At 49.9% G+C, this 12,352-nt stretch overlaps 1 protein-coding gene across 1 annotated transcript; it reads right to left on the reverse strand.

Annotated features, from left to right (window-relative positions):
* Window positions 1-1,594: 1,594 nt before the first annotated feature.
* ZSCAN9 (zinc finger and SCAN domain containing 9) lies at window positions 1,595-10,886 on the reverse strand. The gene is made up of 3 exons (XM_008711524.2): window positions 10,362-10,886; window positions 10,056-10,203; window positions 1,595-5,573 (listed from the first exon to the last, which is right to left on the reverse strand). The coding sequence occupies exons 1-3, from the start codon at window positions 10,779-10,781 to the stop codon at window positions 4,957-4,959; spliced, it is 1,185 nt and encodes a 394-aa protein (XP_008709746.2). The 5' UTR covers window positions 10,782-10,886; the 3' UTR covers window positions 1,595-4,956.
* Between the last annotated feature and the right edge of the window lie 1,466 nt (window positions 10,887-12,352).

The raw sequence follows: 12,352 nt of genomic DNA on the forward strand, positions 1-12,352 counted from the left end.
AAAGAAATGCTAGACATGAAAAGCACTGTAACAGAAATGAAGAATGCCTTTGATGGGCTTCTTGGAAAACTGGGCACAGATGAGGAAGGAATCTTTGAACCAGAGGATAAATTCAGCTCACACTCAAGGAGAATGGAATTAGATTCTGTGTTTGGAAGGTGGGAGTGTAAGGGAATCTGGGGATCTATGTTAAAACCACAACAAACAGGGGCACCTGGGGTCCTGGGACTGAGCCCTGCATCAGGCTCCCTGCTCAGCAGGGGGTCTGCTTCTCCCTCTCCCTTTGCCCCTCCCCCTCCCCCTGCTCATGCTCTCTCCCCCCCTAAATAAATAAATAAATAAATAAATAAATAAATAAATAAAATCTTCAAAAAAAGAACCACCCCATAGTGACACTTCCATGCCCTAGAACACAGGGCACTGCCACAAGATAACATAATGATCTGAAGGAAACAGTAAGATGTATTTAGAACATTTAAATATTTTTTAGACATCTAGAAGCCATAAATGGAAGAACAGGATATAAACTGAGAAGAGCAGACCGATCTGCAAAAGAATCAAATGAAACATTAGGAAATGAAATATATGGGCATTGAGATGAAAATCTCACATGTTAAATGAACAACATATTGAATAAAGCTCATGGAGAATAAGATAGACATATTCCACAGAGAGATGAAGATCAGCAAAACACAATGGGAGGAAGAGACCTGGCCAACAGCATGAGAAAGCCCAATCCACACAAGTAACAGGAGAGCCAAGAGAACTTTGAGGGAGACGTGGACTGAGAATTGCAAGAACTGACAGATGACCTAAATCTCAAATTGGAGGAGCACTTCAAAGTGGTGAAAAAAAAATTTTTAGCTTTCCCAGCAGACTGAGTTCATGAGGGTTCTCTCAGTGCAAATACACGGAAACCAACATTCAAGGGGGAGAGTAAAATCAAAACATGTTCACACAAAGCCAAGGGAACTGGCCAATGCCAAATCACAGAAAGGCATGCTCCAGTGACAAGAAAAACGAGTCTCCAAGAAAGCCTCAGTGAGTAAAACCAATGTGTTAAAACACATACCTGAAAATCTAATCAGTCATTGAGTATAAAAACCCAGTAATAATTATGACAAGGTCAACTTGAGGTCAAGTGTAACTACAATACTAATCAACAGTTGGAGGCATTCAAGTTTAGTGCAGTATCACGCAGAAGGGCACACACGGATTAGTTTCATAATCTCACAAGTCAGGTGGGCATACTGAAATTTTGTGTGTCACCAGTAAAACGAAAGATGAAGAATGGGTAATTTTCAAACGTGTAAATGGGGGAAAGAGAAGAAAATTAGCCAACATAAAACAGGAACTGAGAAAAAATTAAAGAAAGATCATGGAAAATAAATTAGACAAAACTGGGTGGTAGCAATAAACTGATAATCAAAATAAACACAATTGGATTAAATTGATGAGTTAAAAGATAAGATTGAACACAGGAAATTTTATAAAGAGTTATTAAACTCAATTAAAAATTATAGTTTTTAGGAATGCAACTATATGCAATAAAAGTATATAAATAGGAAAACAAGAAATTATAAAATCAGGATTCGAGATGATGTCCTTTAATTCGGAAATTCGGGTGACAAAGATGAGGGGTGCCAAGTGATTGGCCATACAGGTGTTTTTCAAGATCTTTTGTTTTGTGTTTAATGACACATTAATGAGCGCTAAGTACTAAATTACCTAAGTTACCAAACTAATAATCAAAAGCATGGTATTCATGGACCAATGATGACAGTGTGTCATGAATCATACCAAGGATTATAATTAATCCAATTCTGTATACAGGATATCAAAGGAAATAATTTTTTAAAAAGAAAAGGACAGGAAAGAAATACTAAGCTAATATTCTCTAGAAGAAATCATTCGCGACAATGAATTCTTGCAAAAGAGAGAAAACTCTCAATGTTATGAGCATAATTATCAGAAACACACAGAAAATGTGATTTTTTGCCAAATCATTAGATACATCCATTCAAAATTAGGAATAAGACAAGGATGACTATTAGTATGACTTCTGCTGCACACTGTGCTGGAGAGATTGGCTAGTGCATCACAATTAGAGAAATGAGCAAAGGAAGAAATAAAACACCTTATTCACAGTAACAGGATTATATAAAGATACAGGTGTTTAGTTCTCAGGCAGAGCTGAAGAAACAGATGGAGATGTGTTGAGAGCAGCCACTGGAGGCAGTGGGGTGGTGTTATGGACAGAATATGTGTGTGTCCCCCCCTTTACACGCATACGTTAAAATTAACCCCCACAATGTGATGGTATTTGGAAATGGGGCCTTTGGGAGGTAATTAGGGTCAGAATGAGGGTGGGGATTAATGCTCTTTTAAGAAGCTTGCTTTCTGTGTCTGTCTGCCTGTCTCTGACCCTCAGTTTATCTGTCTGTCTGTCTCTCTCCCTTCCTCCCCACCTCCCCCAGGCACACACAAGACAGGTCATGTGAGCACAAAGGAAGGCGCAGCCACCTAAGCCTCAGCTGGTGCCCTGATGCTGACCTCCCTGTCTCCAGAACTGTGGGAGATACACGGCTGCTGTGTGACCTGCCTGCCTGCCCTGTGCCATGATGGAGCCTGAGCCTTGCACCAGCCCACCAGGCCAGGGGATTGAGCAGGAGAGGAAAGCCACTGGGAGGGGAGAACTCCTAAACTGGTTTAGTGGAGAGACTGTGGCAGAGCAAATTTATGTTACACGTCAACTAAACGCTCAGTTCAGGGAAAACACGGAATTCCACTCAGGACACATCGTCCCTTTTTAATATTAACTTACTCTCTGCCCCTGATCCAAATATTAATTTATTTCTAAAGCCCACATGACACCAGTCTGTAATATACTTTTGTAAAGAATTGAGGTAAAAGAAACAGTCCCACGAACACTAACCTAGGAGGTCTCTCACTGCTGTGCAACCCTCCCTTTGTCTTGTTATAGATCATATTCAAATTTAGTAGTCACGTCCCCTTCTCTTCACTTGATGTGTATTTTAGAGATCACCGTGTCCTTCTGAATCACTGCTATCTGCTACTCCTCGGAACAACCGTGCAAAGGGGGCAGGCAGGTGCAGGAACAGGCCTAAGAGGCCGAGCGCGGTGAGAGATGCCCGTGGTCCTGCATCCTGCCCCGCACCCAGCCAGGGCACCCCTCTCCTGGCCCCTGTGAGCGCTGGCTGCTAAAGGCTCAAACCCATCGCTTCTCTGCAGAGTTGGCCTTGGACAAGGGCAGCTGCCCGACTCCCCGGGGCTGCCCTCGATCCATGAGTGCTGAGTGAGGAGAAACAAGGCTGGCCCCTTGCGTCCAGGGCGTTTTGTTCCAGACGCCCTTCCTCCAAAGTAGGCTAAAGCTTAACTGTGAGACCACATCTTGCTCAGCCCTCTCCTCCTCCATGTCCTGCCTCCCCCATGCCCTGCGGTTACTCCTCCGCAGTAAATCCCCTGACCCTGAATCCCAACTCAGGCTCTGCTTCTCGGAAATCCACTCCACGTGATTTATCAAAGGCCCCACCCTGCAGAATTCACTGGGCAGGGACTCCACCCCAGGGACCTGGCTCCGAGTCCTCAGTGTCCCCAGTGCACCACATGGTTTGGAGAAACAACAAGGGATGAGGACAGCCAACTTTCAGAGTTGAACTTTTGAATCTGAACTCACACAAGACAGGGGACTCCTAATGTAATCAGCAACAGTCAATCTTCAGACCATCTCTGTATTTCATGCCAGGGCCTATGTTTAAGCCTACTGTGATGCGGAAATTCATCTTGGGCTTCTGGCAGCACTAGAACTTTCCCCAACAGCGAGGGAAATGGATGCCCTGCCTCAAAATGGCGTTGTGTGTAATTTGTAGGTAATGCTTGCATTCGGTAATTTATCTCTGCGATGGGAAACAGTTGATGATACCTTGAACTTAAAATCCAACTTTCTGGGCCACCCATTCAGTAGAGAAATGAGAAAAAAAAGAGGGAGACTTGGATCAAGAAGGGGCTGTGGAGGCACCTGGGTTGCTCAGTCGGTTAAGCAGCTGCCTTGGGCTCAGTCCAAATAAATAAAATTTTTAAATAAATAAAAATACAAGCGCCTTCTTGTGGCTGGTGACCCAACTCCCTGGGGTGGCCTAGGACTCAGGACACAGACGGCCTGCAAAGCTGCGGACCTGACGGACGAGCACAAGGTGGCCGGCGGGTGACGGAGCTCCGAGCTCCACGGACACAGCCTGACAATCCCAGTGAAGCAGGACAGCAGCACAAACCCCTGGGGTGTGAAGCCCAAAGCCGGGGCTTTAACCAAAAACACGGATCGGGGGTGAAGAGCATATGAAAACTCTATCGTTTCTACGAGCTTAAATTATTCCACAACAAAAGTCCAGGTTTCAGACCCTGACTCCTCACGTCTTCCTCGTCTGTCACACGGGAAATGATGGCGCCACTTTCCTGCCAGCTGGGCTTCTGGAAACGGAAGCAGTCTGCAAACAGCGCGGGTCGCTGTCCCGAGGAAGCGCCCCGCGGGTACCGGGGAAGCAGCGAGAGGGGAAGGGGGTGGCCTGGAGGTGCTGGTCACAGGACGCCACAGACCCATTTCCTGCAAACCGTCAGCAGAGCTCTGTGTGCTCTTAGGGAATTCCACGCAGATACAGACCCGCAGGCACGCGGCCCCACAGCGCTGTTTACGACAGGCCTGGGACGGTCCAGCAGCCGTCTCAAAGTGAGCACCTCCGAGGGGTGGGGACGCAGGAAAGGAACCAAACGCAAAGCAGCAGCTCCAACACCCGCACCTTCCTCTTCGGATGTGCCCAGACCGCAGATCAGTACTTGTTCCAAATCACACGTAGTGGGGACGTGAGGAAAGACGTTTTCTAGCTTAGCCTCCCCCAGGGGACTTGGCCAGTGATCCAGGAAACCTGTACCCAGCGACGATCAGACCAGCGCTGCTGCCACGTGGGTCTTCTGATGGCGGATGAGGTTGCAGTGGCGGTTGAAGCTCTTCCCACACTTGCTGCACTGGTGAGGCCGCTCGCCCGTGTGGCTCCTCTGGTGCTCGATGAGGAACGACCGCCGACTGTAGCTCTTCCCGCACTGGCCGCACTGATGGGGCCTCTCTCCCCTGTGGGTTCTCTGATGCTGGATCAGACCCGCACTCTGACTGAAGGCCTTCCCGCACTCCGCACAACGGTACCGTTTCTGTATGTTGTGGATCCCCCGGTGATTGAAAAGACCAGAGCTCCGACTAAAGGTCTTCCCACACTCATTACACTCATAGGGTCTCTCTCCAGTGTGGATTCTCTGATGGCGAACAAGGCCTGAACTCTGGGCAAAGCTCTTCCCACACACATCACACTTGTGCCGTCCCTCCCCTGGGGGGCTGCCCCAGCGCCCTGCTGCCCAACCCTCAGGGTCACCAACCTCTCCATGTCCGGGATCCTGGGGGGATTCCTCCCAGGTCTGTCCATCAAATATCTCCCCATGGGACTCCGCTATCTTAGGACAGTCTTTCCTCAGCACCAGCTCTCTGTCCTCAGCCCTGGTCATTCCATCTGAAACAGAAAAGACCAGGCAAATGTCACTTGTTCCCTGAGTCTATGGGAGGGTCACTGCGTGCACAGAAGGACAGGGTGCTTCTAACCTGGTATGACGCCACATCACAGAGCAGAGAGGAGGTTAGAAACAGCAGGGTCAGTGTGGTAACACCTTCCTCCAGGTAACAAGGAAGTCTGGCCTCTTCGGCAAAATGCAGCTCAGCCCGACCTTATGTGGCCTGGGCCTAGAAAGAATTCCTTCTACGTCTTCGTGGGGAGGGGTGGGTCAAGATCAGGGTGGCTTCTCTTAGTTCTCCCTTAGAACTCCCTCACCACGGGGCGCCTGGGTAGCTCAGTCAAGGTCATGATCTCGGGGTCCTGGAATCGAGCCCTGCATCAGGCTCTACGTTCAGCACAGAGTCTGCTTGACCTCACAGGGTCTCTCTGTCCCTCTGCCCCTACCCCCATTCGCACACATGCTCTCTAGAAAACAAGTAAATAAATCTTAAAAAAAAAAAAAACAAAATTCCCTCCTTTTGAGGTGGGGTGGCTCGAAGTGAGCAGGGGAAGTCACCCCATGTACTCATTCATTCCTTCATGGGGTCAGTGTTCAATCCTGCCATTCCAGGGGCGTCGGGAGTACTCAACAACTGTGAAATCAGCACCACCACAGGTGTACTCCCTGCATAGGGCCTTTGCTGGCTCCGCTCAGATGACAGCAAGTCTCCCTCCCTCATTCCTTCAAGTTTTCGTTCAGCGCCCACTTCCGTACTTCTACTTACTACTGCAATCAGCTCGCCACCCACCGTACTAACAGTCTCCCTCCCTGCTCCCGTTCCACCCCATTCCACAGCTTACCACCTTCTAACACCCTGCATCAACCTCCCTGTTTGTCTCCCCCTTGCCACAATCTAATCTCTATGACAGCGGGATCTTTTGTTCCTTGAATCATGACTGGCACAAGGCAGTTTTTAATAAGTATTTGTTGAATGAATAAAAGAAAGCACTGAAACCAATCCTACTACTATGGCCTCAAATGATGGCCCAGGGACGGGCACCTGAGACAAACACTCCCAACAGAACCAGCCCATACTGGATAGTTGTCCAACCAACCCCATCAGGCCTGTAGGAGTTGAAGGCAAGAATGGAAACAAACAGACCCAAACTGTCTAAACATTACGGAGCAGTCCTGTGGTATCCTCAGGATGTCTCCGTCTCTGCGGGTAGGACTACTGGGGGAAGCCATCACGAAGACATGACTGCCAAGTGACCCATGAGCTGGACCCTGACCACTGGAAGTTCCTCACCCCCTCCTCTGTCCCTGGAATGTGAGTTACACTTGCCTGCCCCACTCCAGGAGCCGCCCCAAGGCCAGTGACAGTGACAGGGGGACAACACCATCTGGACAATACACACGACTGAAGCAGGTAAGGCCTCTGTATAAACTTTTATGATTTGGCAGGTGGGTGTGGAGATCTACTCACTTTGCCACCACCCAGGAAGGGCCTCCCGTGTAAGCCTCCTTTGCTTATTAAAACCACCATCTAGGGGCGCCTGGGTGGCTCAGTCATTAAGCATCTGCCTTCGGCTCAGAGTCCTGGGATCAAGCCCCGCATCGGGCTCCTCCGCTGGGAGCCTGCTTCGTCTTCTCCCACTCCCCCTGCTTGTGCTCCCTCTCTCGCTGGCTGTCTCTATCTCTGGCAAATAAATAAATAAAATCTTTTTAAAAAAAAATTTTTTTAATTAAAAAAAAATAAAACCCCCATCTACCTGCTGTCTTCGGTCTCTCCCTTCCCCCCACACGAGGGGGCTGGTTTCAGCTTACACCTGGAAAGCTCCCAAGGAGCCTGTGAACCAACAGATTTCCACCCTGCAAACCAGAGAGCCCAAGGAGAACAGCCTCCAGCCTTCCTTTTTTTACCAAACATCCAGCTCTTTCTCCCACACCTGACTGTACTGTCCCTCACACACCTAAACAGGAGCCTCTGCGGACTCCTCTGTTGTTAGACCGTGTTCTCCCACTCCTTCTAGCTGGGGGATGACAATGGGTTTGGAAAACAGAAATGCGTCTACAGAGAAGAAACAGGCCACGAGTGGGATCATTACTGCCCTTCTGCCCCAAATTCACACTTATAGTTGAAATGTACACGAGAACTGGGTAGAATATAAAAACAAGGACATTTCTCACCTTCTATTACCACTTGCACAGCCTTCTGTGACTCACAAAGCACTGTCACGTACGTCATCAAACTAACGCACCACAAAAGGCCCTGATGTTACTACAGCACCTCTTGAAAGAAGTGAATAGCGAGACGTGTAGAGAAAGTCTGGAAAAGACCAGCAATCTGACAGCAGTGGAATAAACTTTGGAGAACTTTCATGTTTTACTATATAAACTTCTATACTATATGGACTTTTTATCATCAGCAGTTCTAAAAGAAAATTCAAAACCAGTGATACAAAGTAACCTTAAATGTTGCTTAGTTTAAAAAAATTTGAAAAGCTGGAACTTGGATTGGGTCCTTGTAATTTCAAACACTTACTAAATCGCTGTGCAAAACTGGCTTTTCCTGAAGACACACACCGGCAGTGATAGTCCCGTAAGAGAATGGATTTGTAGATGCCCTCAGGATACTCTCCTGTGGCCATAGAAATGCTTAATGGATGACTGCATGAAGGGAGGGAGGGACCAACTGGATGAACAGGAGGAAAGACTTGCTCAGATGTGCTTCCTGAAAGAAGGGGTTCCCAGTACGGTTCTAGATGCAGTTTGGAAGGCTGAAGAAAGGAAAAGATGGCTGGAAAATAAAAACTTCAAGTTCATAGGGAGATGAGGAAGAAACAAAAGGACAGACTGCAAAGATGTTCATGAAGGAGGAAAATGAAACCAAAGGATTTTTTAAAAGACATATTTATCTTATAGAAAGAGAGAGAGAGTGCAAAAGTGTGGGGAAGGGCAGACGGAGAGAGAGAAAATCTCCAGCAGACTCCACACTGAGTAAGAAGCCCTGAGATCATGACCCGAGCCGAAATCAAAAATCAGACGCTTAAAGGACTGACCACCCAGGGGCCCAGAAACCAAAGGACTTTTAATCTGATGAGGTCTCAGGAGCCAGAAGAAGGTCTGCAGAGCAACAGAAGTCACTCAAAAATATCTTTTTAATTTAGGTCAAGAGATGTGTTCCAAGTGGCAGAAATCCAGGATAACCGTACGATTGCTAGGGCAGACAAAATAAACAGAGGCAGGAGGCAGAGCAGCAAGGGAAGTCGCGGCTTTGATCCACATGGGGATGGTGTGAAAATGGGAACAGCAGACACACTGCACATCAACTGTTAAGACGGCTAAACCGGCCATAAGAGGTGATGATGTCTGGTGTGCGAAATCAGATGGAAGCTGGGCCAGCTGTGGCGGGGACAGCCAAGACAGGAAGGCAGCCGGCTTGGCCCCATGTGCTCAAGACTGGACGGGCCACAGTCACCTGCCAGGAAGTGGCAAAGGCTGGTTCCACTGGACTCCCCCATCCAGTCTGCCACCTGCTGAGCATGCTCACTGCTTTCCCTGCTTTCCCAGCTTTCCCCGGCAGACGTCAGCCAGACTGGCAAGGGTGGGCCTGGAGGGACAGCCTGCCAAGTGCTTTCTGTCAGCTGTTTGTGTTCAGGGCTCACAACCACCTTCTGTGGGGCGCACTTGCTCAACTGAATTGTATCATCTCCCCTCCCCCGTCACATGTTGAAGCCCTGACTGTATTTAGAAACAGGGCCTTATTAGGAAGGTAATTCAGGTAATTAAGAGTGGGGCCCTAATCCAATAGGACTGATGTCCTTATAAGGGGAAGAGACACTAGAGCTTTCTCTCTCTCCCCCTCACTCTCTCTCCCCTGCCCAACAGGCAAGTGCACAGAGAAAGGCACACGTGAGAACAAAGCAAGAAGGTGGCCGTCAGCAAGCCAGGAAGACAGGTCTCACCAAAAACCCACCGTGCAGGCCCCTTGCTCTTGGACATTCAGCCTCCAGAGCTGTGAGAAGACAAATAAATGTCTGCTGTGTGAGCCCCTCAGTGTGTGCTGGTTTATTAGGAGAGCCCAAGCAAACTAAGGCAATACTATGATCAATCCCATCTGGAGATGAGGGAACTGAGCAAATGGTTAGGTGCCTGCCCACGTACAGCAGCTTCCAAAGGCAAAGCCAGGATCTGAACCTTGTCTATCACACCGATTCTCTAAAGCTGCTCCCCACAGTGATTCCTGAAAGTCTCCCTGAGGTGCCATGTACCAGGAGACCAGAGAGCCTCCCTCCAGAATGGGAGGTGGGGGTATAGCCTGAGCATGGGGCAAGGGGACACAGTGAGCGCACTCGGAAGCAGGGAGCATTGCTGTCACCTGGCAAAGGGACTTCTGATCCCCTGGTTCCCCAGGTCTAGGCTTTATATTTGTTTTTCCTTGACCAGGGCGGGGGGCGGGGGGGGAATATGTTCAGCACCAGAAAAATCCTGTCCCTCACCTGTCTCTCCAATAGGGTGAGGCTGCTGAGCAGTGCCACGGGTGAGCTGGGGTTCCTCAGGCCGGGACTGGAGGCTCAGTGATGTCTGTGCTCCCAGAGGTACTGTCTCCTCAGATGGGACTTCTTGCCCCTGCGTGTGGGCTACCATCTGGAAACAGAGATGAGATGTGACTTCTGAAGACAAAACTGTCTAAAGAAACACTTCCCTGGAAGAAGCAGGAAGCAGGGTTAGAGTTAGTCAAGGGGATACAAAACAAAGGATTCAAGGATCACGCACATATACTTCTTCCCGGCAAATCTTCCTACCTCATGTTGTGGTTCATCAAGCTCTCTCTCCAGATCCTCCAGCAAAATCACAGCCTCTTCCCCACTCTCTGGACAGTGCTCCCGCACCCAGGCCTGCAGCTCCTCGGGCAGGATGGTCAGGAACTGCTCCAGCACCAGCAGCTCCACGATCTGCTCCTTTGTGCTCACATGTGGCCTCAGCCACTGGCGGCAAAGCTCCTGGAGTCGGGTAAGGGCCTCCCTGGGTCCAGGGGTCTCCTGGTAGCACAGCTGTCGAAAGCGCCTTCGGAAAATTTCCCTCGCTAGGGGATTACTACGTTTCAGCCTGGATTCCTGAGCTCGGAGGCGACTTTCCATCTCCACTTTGACTGTCAGAAGTTCTTCCCAAATCTCAGGACCTCGCACATCCAGGGGTAAAGGCTCCTCTGAATCTGTATTCATCTTGTCCCTGAAGAGTTTAAAAAAACACCCTCCAGGGGCGCCTGGGTGGCGCAGTCGTTAAGCGTCTGCCTTCGGCTCAGGGCATGATCCCGGTGTTCCAGGATCGAGTCCCACATCGGGCTCCTTGGCTGGGAGCCTGCTTCTTCCTCTCCCTCTCCCCTGCAGTGTTCCCTCTCTCGCTGGCTGTCTCTCTGTCACATAAATAAATAAAATCTTAAAAAAAAAAAAAAAAAAAAAAAAAAAACACCCTCCAGCTGGAGCTGCGTTTTAGCAACACCTTGGAAGGTTCCCTCCTAAGCATTAAAAATCGACGTTTACATAGAAAAAATGGCAATAACTAATGATAGGCATTGATTATATAAGCAACTGTCACAGGTTCCAAGGCTCTTTACTGAGTCAAGTCACTTGGGGACCAAAGGACGGGAAAAATGGGAAATATAAGGTCATAATGTGCAAAAACCATACACTTTCAAGTCACTCGGAACCGGGTTTTATTTTGGCTCTAACATTTACTAATTGTGTGACCTTCAGCCAGTTTTTTTATCTTCTTTCAATCTGTCTCTCAATGTGAAGAAATAGCAATAAAAATACCTTAGGGCGCTCATGGAGAAGTTAGGGGCCACACAGTTCACTCAGAATTGTTAAAAGGCTCAGACTCATTATGTAAAAGTCAACTTAGACTATTGGATAGAAACTGTTCTTGTCTTTGATTAATGAACTTACTTTCCTGGGACTCAAGCTTTCAATACAGGACCACAGTTAATGCTCAGAGGACCCTCTGAGGTTGGATAACAACGGCCGGAGATAAAAAACAGAGGTCAGGGGAAGTTACGTAAGTTGCCTAAGGTCAAGTTCTTTGGGAGGACAGGCCTCAGAATCCACAGAAGCCCAGGCAGTGCCTGCGACCCAGGAGGCCTGTACGTCCGCACCATGTCAGGAAGTGCAGCCCCGAAGCCGCATTCCCGCTGGACAGGCGCTACGGTGGACGCGCAGGGGGCGGGCACCTGGGCACGGGTGGGTGACGGACAGGGAGCCCCGGAGCACCCATCGGCAACAGGGTCCCCGTGAGTGCGCGTACGTCAGGGCTCCAGGATCCTGCCCCCGAAAGCCAGTCCGCTCACAGCCCCTTAACCCGCTCTCAGAACCAAAACCTGAGGGGCTGAACTCCGTGCTTAACTTCCCCGTCCCCGAGGCTGTCAGACTCCAGGCGTTTCCTGCCCAGTCCCACCAACGGCCGCTACTCCCCGGGGGCGGCCGTCCAACCTCGCAGTCCTCCCGCGCCCTCACCGCGCGACGTCCGCGGGCGGAGGCTCACCTTCCACGGCCCTCTCCCAGCCACGCCCGCCCCGGGGTCCGGCGCCGACTCACGCGAGCCGAACGAGGCCGGGAGGCGGAGAGCCGCAGCGCGGCGTTGGCGGGAGCGCGCCAGCCGGAACAATGCGCCTCAGCGAGGAGGCCGCCCGCCGCGCGGGGCGCTCGGGGAGGGAGCACTTCCGGGCCGCTCTAGGATCCCGCGTCTCGTCTCCCGCCTCCCGCCTCCCGCCTCCCGCCTCCCGCCTCCCGCCTCCCGC

This window comes from Ursus maritimus, unplaced genomic scaffold (genome assembly GCF_017311325.1).
Source record: "Ursus maritimus isolate PB19 unplaced genomic scaffold, ASM1731132v1 scaffold_30, whole genome shotgun sequence".
Taxonomy (NCBI): Eukaryota; Metazoa; Chordata; class Mammalia; order Carnivora; family Ursidae; genus Ursus; species Ursus maritimus.

Excerpts from the sequence above, each read along its gene's own strand:
- ZSCAN9 (XM_008711524.2), bottom strand. The coding sequence starts at position 10,781 with ATGAATACAGATTCAGAGGAGCCTTTACCCCTGGATGTGCGAGGTCCT. Across the intron at positions 10,204-10,361 it reads TTGATGAACCACAACATGAG|ATGGTAGCCCACACGCAGGG; the intron begins GTAGGAAGATTT and ends CTCTGTTTCCAG. Across the intron at positions 5,574-10,055 it reads TCACCCTATTGGAGAGACAG|ATGGAATGACCAGGGCTGAG; the intron begins GTGAGGGACAGG and ends TTTCTGTTTCAG.